The sequence below is a fragment of the Thermobia domestica genome, chromosome 3 (assembly GCF_964235325.1).
Source record: "Thermobia domestica chromosome 3, izTheDome1.hap1.1, whole genome shotgun sequence".
Classification (NCBI taxonomy): domain Eukaryota; kingdom Metazoa; phylum Arthropoda; class Insecta; order Zygentoma; family Lepismatidae; genus Thermobia; species Thermobia domestica.
In genome coordinates this window covers 36,669,025-36,689,952 of record NC_137456.1, presented here as the reverse complement: position 1 = coordinate 36,689,952, position 20,928 = coordinate 36,669,025, and the positions used below count along the sequence as shown (strand labels likewise).

At 36.7% G+C, this 20,928-nt stretch overlaps 1 protein-coding gene across 2 annotated transcripts in view; it reads left to right on the top strand.

Moving 5' to 3' along the window:
• LOC145680284 (putative inorganic phosphate cotransporter) overlaps window positions 1-20,234 on the top strand; it is a 73,442-nt gene extending 53,208 nt beyond the window's left edge. For both annotated transcript variants that reach the window (XM_081750643.1, XM_081750642.1), the window contains exons 6-9: window positions 3,100-3,249; window positions 12,557-12,689; window positions 14,809-15,050; window positions 19,860-20,234. In XM_081750643.1, coding sequence (XP_081606769.1) covers window positions 3,100-3,249; window positions 12,557-12,689; window positions 14,809-15,050; window positions 19,860-20,099 — 765 coding nt within the window. In that variant the 3' untranslated portion in view covers window positions 20,100-20,234. The remainder of the gene's footprint in view (window positions 1-3,099; window positions 3,250-12,556; window positions 12,690-14,808; window positions 15,051-19,859) is intronic.
• Window positions 20,235-20,928: the final 694 nt, after the last annotated feature.

The following is a 20,928-nucleotide window of genomic DNA, read 5'->3' as shown; positions in this document are numbered from 1 at the left end:
AATTAATGTGAATAGTTATGAAATGAAGTTTAATTTGTGGTATGGCAATGTAAGAGACAACCGAATCATTCATTAACTCATATTTATAATTATTAAAACAATATTAAATAATACAGTTACATTATTAAGTTATATAAGTAAAAACTAAGTGATTGTGTTTGTGACTTAATAACTCTTGAACCACCCAACCGATCTAGATAAAATTTTCGACATAGATCAGGTTCGGGCCTGGAATATTTTTTGTCATTTCACTTTGACGATGTAACTTAGGCTATGGGGAGGGAGATATGTATAAAAGTTATGGAAAATGACCGATATTGGTATCGAATCCATAGTTTTCAGGGTCGCTGAGATGAACAGTGACACTTCCGATGCGTTTAAATCGTAATTCAGCCCCGCAACTTTTGGGGCGAAAACGAGCAATATCAGAGACCGATTCATTAATAGTAAAAAGTGACTGACTAATGGAGCATATTACTAGTTTTTTCTTATTTTAACACAATGAAGCGGTCAACTGACGCTAGTTAAACATAAGTTTATAATGGCGATCATAAGTTATGACTCCTAAAGTGAAGTTAAAGAAAGAAATAACGTTATCAAATCATAATATTAAACCTACTAAGTAATTACAATTCAAATAATAACTAGCAAGCAAGCTGTTGTTAGCATTTGTAGAAAAGAATAATGAAATACGAACACACTTATATCAAAATACCCAAACACAAAACCACTTTGAAAAAAAGAATATTGAAACACTAAAACAGTTGCTAACACTTATGAAAACAACATAAACAAACATCAAAGCAGTTGTAAACACTTGTGAAGAGAAGTAAAAAAAAGTACTTGCGAAAACATTTATATCAAAATAAGTAGATATTGAACCACACGTTAAAAAATAAAACAGTTGTTGAAAGGAAAACTAGATATCAAATTACTTGCTATGGCTTGTAAGAAAATACCAAAATATGTACTTGTTAGGATCAGGGGCGGATCCAGGACCGACTTCTGGGGGGCGGTGGGTTGTCATACTGCTACTTTTAAGGGCTCCAAACTTCGGGATGGGTTTCATTTATATATAATATATAAAATAAGGAAGTTTCCTCTACTGGGGGATCGATCGCCCCGATCGCCCCCCCTGGATCCGCCCCTGGTTAGGATTTGTATTAAGAATAACCAAACACAAAATCACTTGTTAGAATTTGTAATAAGAATAGGCAAACACAGAATCACTTGTTAGAATTTGTATTAAGAATAATCAAACACAAAATCACTTATTAGAATTTGTATTAAGAATAATCAAACACAAAATCACTTGTTAGAATTTGTATTTGGTCTAGGAATTAATTCGTGCGGTTGGTACGCACACATTGAAGCTGTAGTACAAACACAAAATACATAAATACCTTAAGAAAAATATTGTCCATCGCTAGCCACCACTTTCGCCCATCTGTCAGGCAATGTACGGATTCCGTGGCGAAAGAAGTCCTCATCCTTGGAAGCGATCCAGTCAGAGACCCATGTTTCGATATCTTCTGAAGAAGTAAACCGCTGTCCAATCAAATCGTTGTTCATGCAATCGAACAAGTAGTAGTCCGAAGGAGCAACGTCTGGTAAATACGGCGGGTGGGGTAAAACTTCCCATCCGACATTTTCTAAATAGGTTTTGACCGGTTTTGCGACATGTGGGCGAGCGTTATCATGTTGAACAATAAGTTTATCATGTCTGTTCTCCCATTCTGGTCGTGTTCTGGCCAGAGCTTGCTTCAAACGCATTAATTGTCGTCGATACAGTTCTCCATTCATAGTTTCACCCGGTTGCAGCAGCTCATAGTACACCACACCTTTCATATCCCACCATATGCACAGCATAACCTTTGCACAGTGAATATCTCGTTTTGGTTGTGATGGACCTGGTTCACCTGGTTTCACCCAGGCCTTTTTTCGTTTAGGGTTCTCGTAATGGATCCACTTCTCATCACCCGTAATAATTCGATGCAGAAACCCCTTTCTGCTCTGTCGTTGAAGCAGCAATTCGCAAATGGTTTTTCGTCTTTCAACGTCTCTGTCTTTCAATTCATGTGGAACCCAATGTGACATCTTTTGAATCATTCCCATGGCTTTCAAGCGTTTGGAGACTGTTGTTTGATCAACGCCTAATGCTGCTGCAAGTTGTTCCTGCGTTTGACACGAATCCTGCTCGAGCAATGCTGTCAATTCTTCGTCTTGAAATTTTTTTGGCTGTCCAGCTCGCTCTTGGTCTGCCAAGCCGAAATCACCACTTCTAAACCGTGCAAACCACTTCTGACACGTTCGCTCAGCTAGAGCATGGTCACCATACACTTCCACCAAAATACGATGACTTTCAGTCGCACTTTTCTGCATGTTAAAGTAATGCAGCAGGACACCCCGCAAAAACACTTTATCAGGCACAAATTGCGCCATGTTCACTTAACTACAAACTGGTGTTGTTGACGCTTTAATCCACTGCCCTATACTACGAACGATACGCGATGACAGGGGTTTGCAACACATGTGTGGATACACGGAACTGTGGGACGCTCCGTTCGTTGCGCCATCTCTTGTCCACCCGCACGAATTAATTCCTAGACCAAATATTAAGAATAAGCTAACACAAAATCACTTGTTAGTATTTGTAATAAGGATAACCAAACACAAAATCACTTGTTAGAATTTGTATTAAGTATAACCAAACACAAAATCATTTGTTAGAATTTGTATTAAGTATAACCTAACACAAAATCATTTGTTAGGATTTGTATTAAGTATAATCAGACACAAAGTCACTTGTTCGAATTTGTATTAAGAATAACCAAACACAAATCACTTGTTAGCGCTTGTGACAGAATAATCAAGCACCGAACATTTATATTTTGTTTCTTGTCTTTCCAGAGGTTTTTCAACTTAAACTTTATGAATACGGATCGCATTATCCACGAATTATTGTGCGTATTTTTGTCGAAACTTTGCTACCGGACCCCGTTAGTCTGTAAATATGAACATACAAGATTTACTAAGTAGGTGGCCACTTTACAATTGTCTAAAAGCTTACTGTTAAATGGATTTTGTATTTTATTTCAGGAGCAGCCAATCCCTTGGAAATCTATACTAGTCTCATTACCATTTTGGGCTATCCTTGTCAGTCATGTGGCTCAAAATTGGGGCTACGAAACTCTCATGACAGAACTACCTACATTCATGAAACAAATATTGCATTTTGATATACAACAGGTACGTTATTTTATTTTAATCATTAAGAAAATTAAGATTTAATCATTAAGAAATGAATTCAGGTGGCGATGCAGAAATAAATTGAGTTTGATTCGGTATCGACATTATTATTATTATTATTATTATTATTATTATTATTATTATTATTATTATTATTATTATTATTATTATTATTATTATTATTATTATTATTATTATTAATATTCTGCCTTTTGGCAGGTCCTGGGACTAATGAGTTTTTTTATAATTAGATTTGGGTTTGGAAATGTTTCTTCCACTTTTCTCGATCCTCAGCTTCCTCTTTTAACTTCAGTTGTGTTCTTCCTTCCGATCAGTTGTGTTCTTCTTCCTGTTCCTCGCTTTCCTTCCATCTTTCCTTCTATGGCGGTATGAAGAAGATGCGTCAAATCAAATTGGCCTTCCTACGAAGGATGCTTGCTAGAAGTGTCCTCTTCTCTCCTATCTGTTTTAAAGTATCTTCGCTTGTCGCTCGCTCTGTCCATTTTATCTTCTCCATTTTCATCCAACACCACATTTCAAAGATCTCTAAATATTTATAATCTAACTTTCATAATGTCCAAGTCTGAACCAAACAGTCCAATACTCCAGATAGTATTTGGCCAACTTCTTCCTAAGTCCAATATTACACCTGCTAGTTAAGAGTGATGTTTTCTTATTGAATGCTTCTTTGGATATGGCCATTCTTGGCTTGATCGATGTAGTAAGTGTCTCTCGTCAAAATACTTCAAGTTCTCTTTGTTCTATTCAGACCCGTAAGGGCGTGTTTTCCATGTAGATCTCATTTTTTAAATATTTTGAAATAGCTTTACTAGTATTGCATATCGGAAATAATCAGCAACAAGGTCTAAGTTTCATTGCAAATATTTTAAACAGTGGCGGATTTTGAGGGAAGACACACTAACCAAAAATAAACTCTTAATGTAACAAACAAAAGGAAGAAAATGTACTTAATATACCAATTCTTGTATAGGGATGCATTCGAGTCGAGTCGAGTCGAGATTTAAGCCTGTCTCGACTCGTCTCGAGAAAATGTTGTCTCGACTCGTGTCTCGACTCGAAAATATGTTTCTGTCTCGACTCGTGTCTCGACTCGACAGTCTCTGTCTCGACTCGACTCGAATTCGAGTCGAGACGTCTCGAAATTCGAGTCGAGACAAAATGTACGAGTTAAAATATACGCACACATCAGCCAGACCATCATGACTACCTACCTAATTGTCAGTATATCGACTTTTGGCATGGATAAAAACGGCGACACGTCTTGGCATACACGCAATGATCCTTGATAGGTCGCTGGAGAGAGCTGGCACCACATGTGCTCACTTAGGTCACCTAATTCCCGTAAATTCCGGGAAGGGGGGCGATGTGTTCTGACGTCACGTTCAATCACATCCCACAAGGGACATCACTCAAATGTCCGGCTCCAATTTCAATGAAACTTTTTTTGCTGATAGAAGGCATGTATGCATCATTACTTGTGATGACAAATTTTTGCCATGGTGCATGTTTTCTATTTTTTTTAATTACTTTTAAGGGTTGTGATGTGGTTATTAGAGATTACTACAGAAGTCCCTTACTACCCTTTGTAAACGGAGCGTTAATGAAGAAAAGTGAAGAAAAACCATGTGGATACATATAAGTCCTGGGGGGAAGTCGTATGGTAGATATGACCTTGATGGCAGCCATCTTGAAATCCGCCTTTTTGAATTAAGGTCAAGTTTTCAAAATGGGAATAGGGTAATATGATACATAATTTCGGGCTAGAATTTAATTAGAAAAATAATGGCGAGGTTAGTTTTAAGATACACCCATTTGGGGGAAAGTTACAGGCATATTAATTGTTTTTACTTACTGTGTGCGTAAGTCCCTTCTTACTTTCGTCTCAAGACCTGTAAATCGATCGCAACGGCAGAGCCCGGTTTCGCACTAGTGTTTAGAAATCTTTAAACTCACTTGAGGCAATATTTGTGGATTATTGTATTGTATTCTGCCTTTAATTAAATTTGAACCCACTTCATGATCTTGTGTAAAGTATCACTAAAAGGGAATTTCTGTTTTTATGGAGAACGTAAGCATAGCAATTATAAAAGGTGAGTAAGGTGCGTATGTATTTATAAGAAAGTTTATTTTACGAGTCTTTTGTGGTTCCGCCAACCTATTCTTTAGTTTTTTTTTTCAAAATACTCATATCTCATAAATAAAAGAGCTATTATAAAATCTCTTACCACTATTCTTTAATACTTATAAAATTTTATTTATTGTAAAAGCACTGGCGAGATATTTCTTATCGCCCACTAAAATAATGGTGGAGCTCCTTCGTGGCTAACGGTTAGCATACTTGCCTTTGGCGTGGGAAACCTGGGCTTGATTCCCGGTGGGAGTTCATGTGGTTCGGATTCCACGTTAATCAGTAGGTCCACGTCACACATAGCCTCGCTGCTGAACGGGACGTTAAACTCAGAATCAATTCAACTCAAAATTATGGTTTTGACTTTATTATGATGTCATTAGTTTAAACGCCCAACTGCCCAGTAATTATAAACACTGACTACATTATAAATTTGTAATTTGTGACGACTAAAATATCAGAAATTAAAGATTATTCTTTGGGTTTTGGAACATTTTGAAAAACGTGAAAAACTGGTACTGCACCGATACAACACACCTTTTGGATTTGTCATTGTGTAAAGTGATACAAACTAAAGAAGAATTACAACTTTATGAAATTGTATTAGGACTTATTATTTAGAAATAAACACCAAATAAGTGTAATAGTTCATATCCGTATCAAATACCAAGTTTATGATGAATCAACTACACAAAGTAGGATCCTAAAACGCTCATTGCAATTTGTTCCATCCTTCAGTCGAACCAGGAACTGAAACATAAAGAGTGACATTTTCTTTTTAAGATACTTTGTCCAGCTAAGTATTGTGAAGGTTTATGTCAGTAGAAGGAATTGCATTCCATTATACAAGCGCAATTTCACAACTTTATGTACACATTACTAAATATCGAACACCCTTGTCCATATGATTAGCGTACGCGTCTTTGGTGCGGGAGACCTAGGTTCGATTTCCGATGGGAACTCCTGTGGTTCTGAACCCACGTTAATTTGTAAGTTCACGTCTCATATAGTTTTGATGCTGAAAGGGACACTAAACTCTAATCTAATACTAAATACAAATATTTAAAGAAAAATGATGACGCACCAAGATGACGTGAATTTGGCTATCAAATCCATTTTGTGTTTTCAGTTATTTTCTAGTAGTATTTTTTCTAGGCATCCTTTCAAAAGACAGTGATGCAAATTTCGTAACTGCGAATTCCTGTTAGAAGCCATGAAATTATCCGATTAGATGCAAAATTTCCCGTCCACTAAAATAGATACCGTAAATTTACAATATCTAACAATAAATAATTTTGAAAGATATCACTTTCGAGGGAAAAAATGAAGTGAAATCTTTGAGTTTTACGTCCCACGGTTATGGCGGTTAGGCTAAAGGAGAGGGGTGATGATGAGAAATTAGTGAAATCGTGGAATGAAGAAAGTGGGAGGAACGGAAGAACCCCGAGGAAACCCACGCACACGGTGTTTGTCCACCACAAAGTTCACTTGGTGTGAGCTGGGATCGAACCAGGGTCCCCAAGCACCAGAGGTGAACGATCTACCACTGAGCCACCGCGGCCCCGCTTTAGAGGGGCCATGACGTATAGTTGAACTCATTCTCGTAGTATGAAAGGCATTATTTATAATTGTGCATGATAGGATCACAAACAAAATTTAAAAATATTATGTGCACTTTCTTTTAACAAACATTATATTGTCTTTTATGGTGTGGAAGGGAATGTTATGTTCGAAAACAAAGTCCTTAACACGATTCTTGTTGCTACACACTGCATGTTCCTAGCCACAGAAAAGATGCAGCGATAGGTAGGCTATTTTTTAATTGCTTTACATTAGCTTGATGTTTCAAGTCTTTTGTGTGTTTCTGAAGTTCACTTTTACCACAAAAGAGCTCAATATTAACATGTCTTACATAGCTTTGGTTCGATTCTCAACACGGACTGCAACTACCCGTTAAATTGTGCATCCGAAAGGCACTCTTTGTTAAACCTCGCTTATCACCGCTCATCTTAATAATATATATAACTTCACCGCGAAGCAAATGTTGCATTTCTCTCTTTCATCCTAACACAAAACAAAACTAACCACAGCTGTGACACGAAGGAGCTATTTCGAAAAGAAACAAGCTGTGCTTCATAGAGATGTGTACCAAATGATAGAAGTATAAAGTATTGTTTTCTTTCCTGTTTATTGATATCAGTTGGTGTTCTTAGTGAGTTTACTCATTAGTTTAGAAAGAGTATATATAGAATTTGGACATATGTTGTACGTATTCTCCTGAGAAATTGATAAGACCAGAAAAATTATAAGGGCAGATGGAATAGGTTTAAGCGCATCTGCGTGACTTTATCAAATATTTATTCTCCATAATGGTACCACGCGGAAAACTTGGTATAGGCCTACTTTTATCTTTGCCTCCCTCTGTTAGCTGTTTTGTATCATATATATCGGATGGTTTTGATATTTCTTCTGATCATTAAAACAACAATAGTACCTGTGTGCGTGCAGAAATGCAAAAGCACAAGGTAACTTCCTATTTGATTTGGAAACAACAAACCCATTTCACGTATGCGAGAAAAATTGAGCACAGCGTGATCGGGTGTTTACTCACGGTCAGTTCGCAGCAGGAGTCCATGGTAAAAGATTTGGCTATCTCGAAAACACTCGCAAAACCTTACAAATACGAAAGACTGCGCTTCAAAGAAAGTTTAGACACAGATGTTTCAATTTTCTTTTAGCATCTTTCTTCAGCAAAATAGTCGGTTCATTGTATTCGAAAACGGGAAGGGAGAAAGGGTGAATTTATATTTTATGTGGGGGGGGGGTAACGTTGTAAGTAGTATAAACAATACATACCGCTACTGAAGCACTTCCTTTAGCGGTATATCACTAGATCTGACCCTCATCCCACCTCAAGTTGTAAAGTAGAAAGGGACAGAAGTATTCAACATGACTGCACACTTGAGTTTCAGTTCACAATACTAAAACCAGTGAGCAAGTAAACAGTCTTTTGTAGGATCGTGTTTTACTTCGTGAATTTCTTTTTGAACATTTCTGTGAATTCAACAACAGAACGCAGTAGAAATACGGACTAGTTTTTACTCCAACAATTACTTTCGCTCCAACCCAGGGATGCCGCATTTATGATTTCGTACTAGATTTAGTGATTTTACTATTGAACTAGTGATCTAGTACGTACTTTGGGTAAATAGGCACATTTTAGTGATTTTTTTGCATTTTTTTTCTGATGCAGACAAATGAGAAGGAAATGGTTCTTAAAATAAAAGAAAGAAGTATATTGCAGTTCAAAACAAATGTAGAAACCTTAAATTATTTTTTCTTTTCCCTCTGACTGAATGAAACCTCTGCTGTGTAACGACCTTAGGTAAACAACGGCTATCTTTGGTCCGCTATCTCCTTTTGTTAGCCGACATGAGATGGGTTACTTTTTTTTCCTGGAAAAAAGTGAAGAAATAATTATCCAGTACATTTACGTTTTGTCAGGCACACAGGCGCAGTCTGTACTTGTTTCCTAACGAATTTTAGCAACATAACATAAATGAAACATATGTACCAGAAAATAGAGGCAGTACAAACAGAAATTTTCATCTGTGACACATTTGATGAGAAATATAGTTAGATGTCACGTGCAAGCACTCTAAACATGTCCTATCCTGTAATTCTATTCGTATGTTTATGTAGGTGAGACTGAGAAATCAAGAAACAATAATAACTGGCTTTCTTCCAGGGGAAAAATCTAAATGTGAAGGGGTGTTACACTGGGACTTGAATTGCGTCCTTTGTACAAGATTAACAAGTAATAGCAATTTTTAAATTTATTTTAGTTCTTGGGGAGAGGAAGATGGAAGCGAACCCTCGTAAGGACCTCTGCAAGGAAACATCCGCCACTGTTTGTTACATTACACAAAATAGTTTTATATATATATATTGAGTTTTAGTCAGGGTTTTCATTCTGCAGGAGAGGGGGGATAGTAATACCTGACGAACATTTTCTATTATCAGAGTGTTGCAATGATAGCATTTCCTCCATTATAACTTGGCCAAGCTAGTTGCATTATATGTAAGGATTAAGTTAGCCTAAAAAGCTTAAATTTCTATGGCTGTTTTACTCTGTACCCATGTTTCTCATTTTCGGTCTACGGGACTCTGTGTCCGGAAATTTTCGATGGCTTCCAAGTCGGAAAATAAGTGTATCAAAGGCATATATATTATATTTATGGTTATATGAGGTATGGATCGGCAGTTTAAAGTGGGATACCGGTAACAACTTCATGAGCTTCCACCGTAAATCGAACCAGAGTCTCCCGCGATCAAGGCGTATGTGTTAACCATACAGCCACAAGGAAATTCACATAAGCACACACGCATATATATTGTTGAGTTGATTTTGACTTTACCGTCTCTTTCAGTAGCGAGGATATATGAAATGTAGACCTACTGATTAACGTGGAATCCGAACTACATGAGCTCGCGCCGGGAATTGAACCCGAGTCTTCCACGGCAAAGACGCATACACTAGCCGCGGAGTTCACACACACACACACAGAATCAGAGTCCTCACACACCAAGGGTGAGTTCTGTGCCACTGAGTCACAGCAGCCACGGGGCTAGGTCGAGTCCACTTTACGTTCATAGTTTCTTAGTACATAAATGTTACGATTATGAAATAGATTTTCCTTAATGAGCTGCATAAAAACAAAAGCTTTCGAAATGCATTAAACAATTAGCTCGATTTGAGTGTGAACTTAAAATTATATCAGAGTATAAATACGGATACGCACCAAAGCTCGAAAACTTAATACACTATTTCTCCTATATAGTCAGCATGTATCAAGCAATCGTTCAGCTTTCATTTGAGAGGATGGAAATCGAAGGCCCCTGAACAACTATGTTACTAATGTGCGGAATGTATTTATCTTACAGTGAACTGCTTTGATGCCAAGTGGCCTAACTCCAAAATTGAAATTTTCCAGAGTGAAAGTTGAAGTTCAATATCTCATGAACAATCCATATTTCTTTTATGTTGGGAACCAAAACCATAACTACTGTATGTAGTTCATTGTTTTATAACTTAGTGTTTACAAAAATCCTTTTAAAAAATACCTATTCATAGAAGTGAATGGTACTTATCTGTACTAGTTCTTGTTATCCAAGCAGTCCATTTATTGTAATACTAGCTTAATATACCCATTCTTCGCATGGGGGCTGTATTTGGAAGTCAACACCTATGGAAGTATCACCATTCATTTCAGTGACCGCGAAAACTATGGATTTGACACTAGTATCAATCAATATGGGCTATTTATACATGTCTCGGTATTCCTCACCCGCTGACAGCCGGCCCACATACAGTAGTAGCTGAATTTGCAAATCATCGCTGATGGAAATCCATTGATCTCAGCGACCGTGAAAACTATGGATTTGACACTAATGTCGATTAGTTTGGATTACTTTTACTACATGTCTCGCTAAACGCCTCCCTGAGACCCCCTGGTTCCAATTTTGACAAAAACGCTTCGCCTTAGACTGGAACCTTGACCAAGGTATCCGTGACCAAAATTTGGTACTCTCGGTCAACTTGTCTGGTCCCCAGGTCGGTCCCAGTAAACGTCCCCCCCGAGACCCCCTGGTTCAAAATTTAAAAAAAAACGCTTCGTCTTGATCTGGGGCCTGGACTAAGGTACCCGTGACCAAATTTTGGGAACTCTCAGTCCACTCGTCTGGTCCCCAGGTCGCACAGACAGACAGACAAACACACAAACAAACTCTTTATTTTATTTATATTAGATAAGATATACTATGTAAAATAGTCTCGTATCATAATATGCGATGTACAACAAATGTTACATTATATATTATCCGTAGCTCGTGATATGCTGCAACATATTAAAGCCTCAGAATAGTTGGGCAAGCGAATAATCCAGAAGTTACGTATCCCTATTGCGTTCATGGGAACGAAAACACAATAATTATAACTATGCTAAATTACTATAGACTACCAACTGCTCATTCAGAGAATTTATGAAGTTCACTTTATCGCAATAGTTTTATACAAACTAGATTTAGACTACGGATAATAGTTTTACACAAACTAGATAATCAATTATTATTATTATTATCATTATATTTGCAGTACAACCAAATACAACGACATTAACTATTAGTTCTAATTAACTGAATTGAGCTGAAAATTAAATCTTGATCTTTAAAGATTAACTATTAATTTTATGAGTTCTGTACCTTTCTGAAGGAATAAAAGCTGGAATTGGTTTCAAGGCTGTTTCTGAGTGAATACTTTCTTCAAAATAATATTAAAAATTATAGAAAGATTTTCGAGACATTCGAGTCGAGTCGAGATTTTTAAGAGCCGTCTCGACTCGACTCGTGTCTCGACTCGAAAATTCGAGTCGAGAAATACGTTTGTCTCGACTCGTCTCGAATTTTACAAAGTGTGTCTCGACTCGAATCTCGACTCGAATTCGAGTCGAGTCGAGTCGAGATTCGAGACATGTCTCGACTCGAGCGCATCCCTATTCTTGTACTCAATACTTAATACATTAGGTAAGTTTTCTGCCCTTTGTTGATTATGAAAAAAGTTTAATTTTTAGTAATGTGACTTTCCTTAAAACCCGCCACTGATTTGAAATATAGGGGTATACGATAGATCAATGTCAATGTGCTTACTTCTAGTGTGTGAGGTCCCTGATTCGATTCCCGACCAAGTAAATTTATGGTGGACAACATCCGTGTCCATGGTTTTTCTCGGGATACTTCCGTTTCCTCCCACATATTCCAACAATTCTTCCATAGTATATATCATATTTCGCCAGATGTTCTAATAAAAATATCGATTTATAGTAGATATTTTACGGTACATCTACAGATATTTTGACTTTCCGACCTGGCAACACCGTTAGTACAGACGGGGTTTAACAAAAACTACGTACAAATCCAATCTATTTGCTTTTACGTGGTCAGGATATATCAAGAGAAGTTTATTAACTTGATGAATAAATATAGTAAGAATTGTTATTTCGTTAAGCTTCGATAAAAAAATCTAGAAATATATTTTGTTTTTTTTTTTTTTGTCTTCGATAAACACTAACATTCTTTCTTTCTTTTTTCCATAATAATCAGAATGGAATCTTGTCTGCGCTTCCCTATTTGGCGATGTGGATATTTTCTATAGTAGCTAGTCATATGGCAGACTGGATGATCACAAGTGAGTGTGCGTCGCATACAATAACCAGGAAAGTGTTGAATTCCGTTGGTAAGTGTTTATTGTTTTCATTCATACAATGGAAATGTTGTTCCTTTTGTGTAACAACAGTAGTATCATTTTAGGTTTAGCAGGGCGTTTCACCGACGTAAGAGTTTCACGGTTTTTAAAAATTAATATACAATTTATTTTTTAAAAAATGTGTGCTCCTTAAACTCGGGGGAAGGCAATTGCCCCTCCTATACTAACCAAAAAACGCTCTTGTGTCACAATGATTTATTGGACAATTTGTGGCTCAGTGGTAGAGAACGTGCTTCCGGTGCGTGGGATCTCTATTTCGATCCCCAACCAAGTAATTTTGTATTGGAAACATTGTGTCCGTCGCTTTTCTCGAAGTACTTCCGTTTTCTCCCACAATACCGCTCACTTACCTTAATATTTCTCGCTTAGTCTAAAGAACATAAGCATGGGAAGTTGATCTAAAAGATTTTATTTGAATTTCATTTTTTCCAGTCAGTCTCTGAATTTTACAGAATTAGCCGTCTATTATAGAACTTGCATTCACATGGTTCTTATATTGCTATTTAAAGGAGCGATTCTAAATTTATAGAACAAACTTTAAGGAGTCATAAGAGTTTCTTCCAACAGTCGCAACGCAAACATGCAAATCGCTAATTTCGAGAAGTCATTTGCATTTAGTGTATGGTGCTGCTAACATGGTAGAGAGAAAAACAGATTTCATTTCGAATTTGTACTTAATAGGCAAGTATTGGATTACAAAATTTTTGCACTATTGCACTGCTGGCACTGTGAAACCAAATCATTCCATTACAGTAGGAATACAGGTTGGAGGAGAACTGCCTCAGCTTCCGAAATGTAATTCCGGATCTAGAATAATAACTTTTATATGTAATGTCAGGGTGATCTGATTCGTCATACAGAGAATTATTATTATTATTATTATTATTATTATTATTATTATTATTATTATTATTATTATTATTATTATTATTATTATTATTATTATTATTATTATTATTATTATTATTATTATTATTCAGGAGAAACTACAGTCTGGTTTGTAGCAGAGTGCAGGAAATCAAAGGTTCCAAAAAATCTACTTCTCAGAGATAATGCCAGTTTTATATGAGTTGCTAATTCCAAAGAATTCTCTTGTCCACTTTACAAAACTTTCGAAAAATCAAATATTTTCTTATAATTTTAATTTCTATGCCTGAAGAAAATCAAGATAAATTTTATAAAATGTAATTTAAATATCAGAATACATTAAATGGGATAAATTAGCTGAAATTCGGTATTAACCAATCAAAACAATAAATTAAAATTTGTAATAAAGTAGACAAGATACTTTCGAAAGTGGGTGACTCATATGCGAAGCAATGCCTAGTATGCACAACAAGCATATGTGGGCATTTTCAATCCAACAGCAATTCTTTGTAAATATTTGGGCCAGTACACTTCACAATTCTTGATTAGGCAACATCCACTACCACGTTGACAGAAGGAGTTATCACATTGTTTGGAAGAGCAATTCCCAAAATTGCATTTGATGATGCAGAATACATGTGATTCCAATTCTACTTTACATGTGATTTCAACTCAATGTAACTCCAACACATATCATCGTTGATGTGTGCAATTACCTACACGTCACTTCTGAGAGTATTTTTTCTATTCCCACCAGGCGAATTGGCGCGTTCAGTGCACAAAAGAATTAAGTTCCCTTTTTGGGCATTTTGGGTATAATTAATCTTTAATATCTCTATTTGAAGCTCTGTTCAGAGCTCAGAAGGCTCATGCCCAAATATTGAAAATAACTCTCATGATGTAAAAGCAGAGTTAACCTGTATATCATGTATTTATGCGTACCGTACAAACTTTATTTCTCTGTTCCCAAGAAGTTGCGTAACTGGACTTGATTCTGTTGTGCTCTGAACGCCACAAGTTTTCCAAAGTATTTGTAAATATACACAGATCATGACTCAGTTTCTTCTTTAAAAAATATTCCCATATTCCTCATTCTTATTTGCATGGTTAACAAATATATACCAAACTTAGTAACTAAACAATATTCCTAATTCACACTGATAATTAACGTTCTGTTTACAGTATTTAAAGAGTATTACATAAATTTGCTTATTTTTTACAGGACAATGGAGCCCAGCAATAGCCCTAGTCGCTGCGTCCTATACAGGTTGCAATCAGGTGCTCACAGTGGCTCTTTTGACGATAGGTGTGGGACTCAACGGTGGAGTGTATTCGGGTTTTAAAGTCAACCATATGGACATATCTCCAAGATTTGCTGGAGTTTTAATGAGTATCACTAATTGTTCTGCGAATATAGCAGGATTTATGGCACCAACTGCAGCTGGATTCATCATTGGAGACAGGGTGAGTTATTTCTTTCTTTCCCTAAATAATTAATCTGAATGCGTCATCAATAATATTAGGAATAATTAAGCAATACTAACCAGAAAACAATTAAACATCGAATGCAACAAAATATAAACCTTTAATTCAGTATAAAATTAATATGATACATTACGAATAATTAACGAATACTAATATAAAATTGTACAAAGATAGCAACAGAACATACAGTAATTCTTTGTTGATGCTTCACCATATTGACAAGACACTTCTAGTGTAAGACATTAAACAAGTTCATACACAGAGCGGCAATTAGGAAATAAGACTGAAGTATTATTATTATTATTATTATTATTATTATTATTATTATTATTATTATTATTATTTTGCGAAATTAAATTTGAAACACAAGTTTTTCGTTGCGGTGAACTTTGGCTGTGGCTTTGGGAAACATGTGCAGAATTAATTTAGAGCTCGGTCGGTCGCCAGTATGTCGTCTGATGCTGCTAATTATAGACTGGTGTTGTGATGTTTCGTAATCACTTCAAACGTCGCCTTCTTTGTTTTGTACCCTAATGATATATGAAAAAAAAAGTATTTTTCTGTGTTATTCAAAGTGAGAGGGGGATTTTAATAGTTTAGTTTTACTGATTATTTCTTCAAATCTATTCTACATATATGTATATGCATGTTGTCGAATTTCGCGTCATATACTAGTGACAGGGGTACCAGCTTGGAATCGACAATCGAATCCTGGCAATTGGAATGGAACAGAAAGATGTTCACAAATTCTCTCTCTCTGCGCAACTGCCTAATGTACCATTTTGCTGATGTTCATAACCGCATTTAACTAGATTTGATGTCACAAATCACTTCCTGCAGTTTGTGCACATCTTTTTGTTCCATTCCAATTATAAGGATTCGATTATCCATTCAAAGTAGGCACCCCTGTCACTCGTACATGACAGCATGCAAGAGGACTTTTTGTCTTCGTTTCATGTCACGAATCACCTCCCTGTGTTTGTGCATGTCTTTTAGGTTCACCCTGTATATGCAAGAGCGTCATTTCAGATTTTGCTTGGGGGGCAAGACCCCTTGATATAAGCAAAATTTCGCGTTTTCCACTGATTTACTGCTATTCTATTGATAAAATCTATATACATCCCAAACTCAGGGGGGCAAATGCCCCTCCCTGCCCCCTAAATGACGCCCCTGCAATATTTATACGTAAAATTAATCTTGCTTCCTGGCTTGTCTTGTTCTCCAATGAGAAGTTTCTAAAGTCTCGTATGTAACACAAGTTCATCCGAATCTTAGATCTCAGAAACTATTTTCATGTTACATGATTCATACTACAAGATTATAAATTAATAAAGTAAATTAACGAACAAAATTAACGTTTAAAGATGCATAATATTACGCAATAAATCCGAATGTTATATCACACCCTTCGTGAATCTCTCGTCACACATAAGGATTCTTATTCTAGATTCAGAAAAGAAAATCAAGGCAAAAAATTTTGTGCAAAAATTTTCAAAATGAAACGAGAAAAGCTGGAAATAAAACACAGAACAAATTAATAAAACATAGGCTGTTATTAAGAACTTCTACATTTATATTGTAAAAGTCCCCACATCATGATAAAAGCACATGTCAACACAACACGTGTTATTGATTGTAAACAGTTTAGCAGATGAGAATCCGACACGGAAGACACCAAGGACCTCCGGAAGAAGACGGACCCCACGAAAGAACCCGAAACGGAGAGATAAAAGCCCAAACACCGAAGGACCTGGTATCAGTCGACCAACTGATCGCCTAACCATTACCTTCCTATGTCGCAGTGAACTAGGAGCACACCTCTTCCTTTATCCTATGTCGCACTGGACTAAAGATCCCATCTTCAACTGAAAACCTTGCGAAGCCCCCTTGAGCTGAGGGGGTTATCCCAATCTAAGCTACAACCTGCTAACATGTAAGTATTCTGGAAACTGCCATGAGTAGAAAGGGCATTCGGCAAAACATCGATATTCCTTCACTTGGTCATTAAGAAGGAGACATTAAATCAAATACATTTTGTATTTATTTTACTTTGTAATAAAATTTGGTGAAGGGAAAAGTCGCCCGGACCATCATTTAGACTCGACCTATAATAAAATCATTGCGATATATTAAAATACTACATTTATATGTTTGGGACCAATTCATGTCATCGATGAGATCACGGCAACCACACATTATAGAAATATACCATTTTCCCTCGTCGATTCCAAATTTTCTGTAGATGTGTTAGTTCTCTTTGACATAAAACAAAATAAAATAAAGACCAGTGCCGTTATTTTTCTATTCAATGTTTCAGAGATCATTTTAAGATTGTAGTGCGTTTGCTAAGGCTGATATCCTTGTGTTAGGCAACCAGTAGAAGGGCTACGTATCACGGGTTGATGGGCATTGCAGGCAATTAGCTTTAATCTGAATGATAAAATCTATTGAATGTTGATATTTTCAATGTCTTGTAGAGACGCCATGAGGCGCTCTCGATATGGATTTATAAGAAAAGATATTTCCAATTTATATCATGTATCATTTCTTCAAATTTGCCACAAACTTATCGCAACGTATACTAGGTTTATATGTTTGTTTATAGCAATTCACACTCTTTGTAAGTGACAGAAATGGGCTCTCTTGTAGAAGAACAATAAATGGATTATGCATCATGACAATGCTTCTTCGCATACTGCTTTAACATTTAAGTAGTTTTGGCAGCTAAGAACACTCCAGCGTTGGAACACCCATCTTATTCAATGGATTTTCCATCGTGCTTTTTTTTTTTTTTTAACTGAAATCCGCCCTCAAGGGAATTCATTTTCAAACTGTGCAAAAGATGAATCAAAAAACGGCAGCAGTACTCAAGTTAGTGACACCTGAAGATTTCCACAACTCCTTTCTACAATGAGAACTTCGTACGAAAATGTGTATAGAGAGGTGAAGGGGGTTGAGTTGATTTTGAGTTTAGCGTCCCTTTCAGCAGTGAGGCTATATGAGGCAGGACCTACTGATTGATGTAGGATCCGAACCACATGAGCTCCCGGCGGTAATCGAACCTGGGTCTCCCACGCCAAAGGCGTGTGCGGTAAACCCTTAGCCACGAAGAAGCTCCAAGAGGGGAGGGGAATAAGTTGAAGGGAATCACCTTTAATTCGTAAGTGTGTGACAATAAACCGTACTTTTTTTTCGGTTTCAAGTTTATCGCCATAGAATACACATGGGAACATGTAGCAAAAAGGATTTTCTCTTTGTTTCTTTTTCTTTTTGTAATCGATTCAGCATCTCAAGAGAACATTTTACTCAATACTATACTAAACCGATGAATGATTGAATTTTTTTCTAGTACTTTCGGTTTAAATGTTTATTTCCAACAGTGGAAGAACGTTAAGAGATTTCAAAAGAATAACCAGAAATGATGCAGTCTGTCATTTTCCGGTTGGAACCCTCGTTGCATAATGGATAAAACGGAAGTAAAAAGCGACAGTTTTTTTAATGTGGATTCAGTACTTCATATTTTAACTCTGATTTTATTTCTTTATTGCAACCGGAAGTGATATACATCAATTAACACTTCCGGTTTCATTATTAATATTCATAGAGCAGAAGCAGTAAGAGATAGTGAGTAATGGCTTTTTGAGATGAATTGAAGTCCGTGGAACAGTTTTATCTTTTTTGTTTTTCCTTGAGGGTAAATTCTTATACGCATTTCTTTTGAAAAAAAGAGGATAAAAACTACTTTTTAAAGTTCTAAAATATATGCCAATGACAATTGTTACTTCTGCAATTTAATGTAAAAACATGCAGTGTTTAGTAGCAGTAGTTTGTCGTCGTAAATTCTGTCAAGGAATGTGAGGCTTAAAATATATAAAAGGATAATCATGCCTCTTACGTTGTATGGTTGCGAAACATGGTATCTTGCTCTCAGGAAAGAACGTCGACTGAAAGAATTTGAGAAGATCCTGAGACGAATATTCGGACTTAACAGGAACGGGAATAGGGAGTGGCGGAAATTTCTATAACGTAGAACTTCATAATTTATACCATTTACCAAACAAAATTAGGGTCATCAAATCTAGGAGGCTCAGGTGGGCAGGTCATGTAGCCAGAATGGAAGAAAGTAGGAATGCTTTCAAGGTCTTAACTGGAAGACCAATCGGTTGAGCTGAGTTGATTTTATTTTAGCGTCTCTTTCAGCAGCGAGGCTATATGACACGATGGAAGAAAGTAGGAATGCTTTCAAGGTCTTAACTGGAAGACCAATCGGTTGAGCTGAGTTGATTTTAGTTTAGCGTCTCTTTCAGCAGCGAGGCTATATGACACGGGGACCTACTGATTAACGTGGAATCCGAACCACATGAGCTCCCGCTGGGAATCGAACACGGGTCTCCCGCACCAAAGGCGCTGGAAGACCAATCGGAAAACGACTATTAGAAAGATCTAGGCGCTGATTGGATTATAATATTAAGATGGATCTCACAGAAATAGGAATAGAAAGGAGAAACTGGACCCAGTTGGCTCAGGATAGAAGTCAACGGAGAGTTTTTGTGAACGCGGCATTGAACCTCTTGGTTACATAGGCCATATAGTTTGTTTTTTTAATTAGTTAGTTAACTAGGAAATTGTATTGTTATTGGACTACTCCTGACAGTGACACGTAACTAACTGTGACACGCGTATTTCTAACAGTAACACATTTTTGTAGTAAACACTAAATTTCCAAAAATAAAAAACTTTAATTGAAATAACTATAACTAATTTATTTTTTATTATTTTTTCTTGCAGCCAAGCCAAGCCAATTGGCGGAACGTATTCTTTATTGCGGCGGCTGTGTACATCTTGGGTAACCTCTTTTACGTGATCTTTGGTTCCGCAGTGCGTCAACCATGGGACAAGAAGGAAGACGATGAGAGAAGAGTGGTGAAACCGGAAGCAGAAGACAACAATGATCAATCACCCAACAATATTCTTCGATTTCGTCCTTTTGGTCCCAAGGGAAGCTTAGATCTGGAAAAACAGGGTTGACTTAACAACATTTGTATGAGCAAAATCAAACCTATATCTGGCTACACAAATGTATGTTATTGGAAATTAGCTTATTCCAAGATCATAAGGGAAACTATTTCCAATTTATATGATGCAAAAATAAAACATATCATAAATAAGAATGAAGTTTATAAAAGACTTTTATTTCATATTCAAACCCAAATATTTATACGAGGGCCATTCGGAAAGTAACCCCCTATTGGTTAAAAAAGAAACACCAAAGTAAATACGAAGAATTTATTCTATACATCTGAAAATTACTTCCTCGTTCTATCCCAGACAACACGTACGTGTACGACACATGTGCCCTATCCATGCATAAGCCGTACATGTGCACATGTGCATTTGTGTGGATGATGAACACATACATAACTCGTGTATGTGCGCATGTGCATTTGCGTGGGTTATGCACACGTATATAACCAGTGACTAAGTCGTCCATATGCACATGTGCATTTGCACGGATAAAGCATACATTTATATAACCCGTGCCTAAGCCGTTACGTGCACATGTGCATTTGCGTGGATGAAGCACACGTACAGAACTCGTGCTTAAGCCGTTATGTGCACATGTGCATTTGCATGGATAAATCACACATTTATATAACCTGTGCTTAAGCCGTTATGTACACATGTGTATTTGCATTGATGCAGCGCACGTACGTAACCCGTGCTTAAGCCGTTATGTGTACATGTGCATTTGCATGGATGAAGCACACATTTATATAACCCGTGCTTAAGCCGTTATGTACACATGTGTATTTGCATGGGTGCAGCGCACGTACATAACCCATGCTTGAGCCGTGCA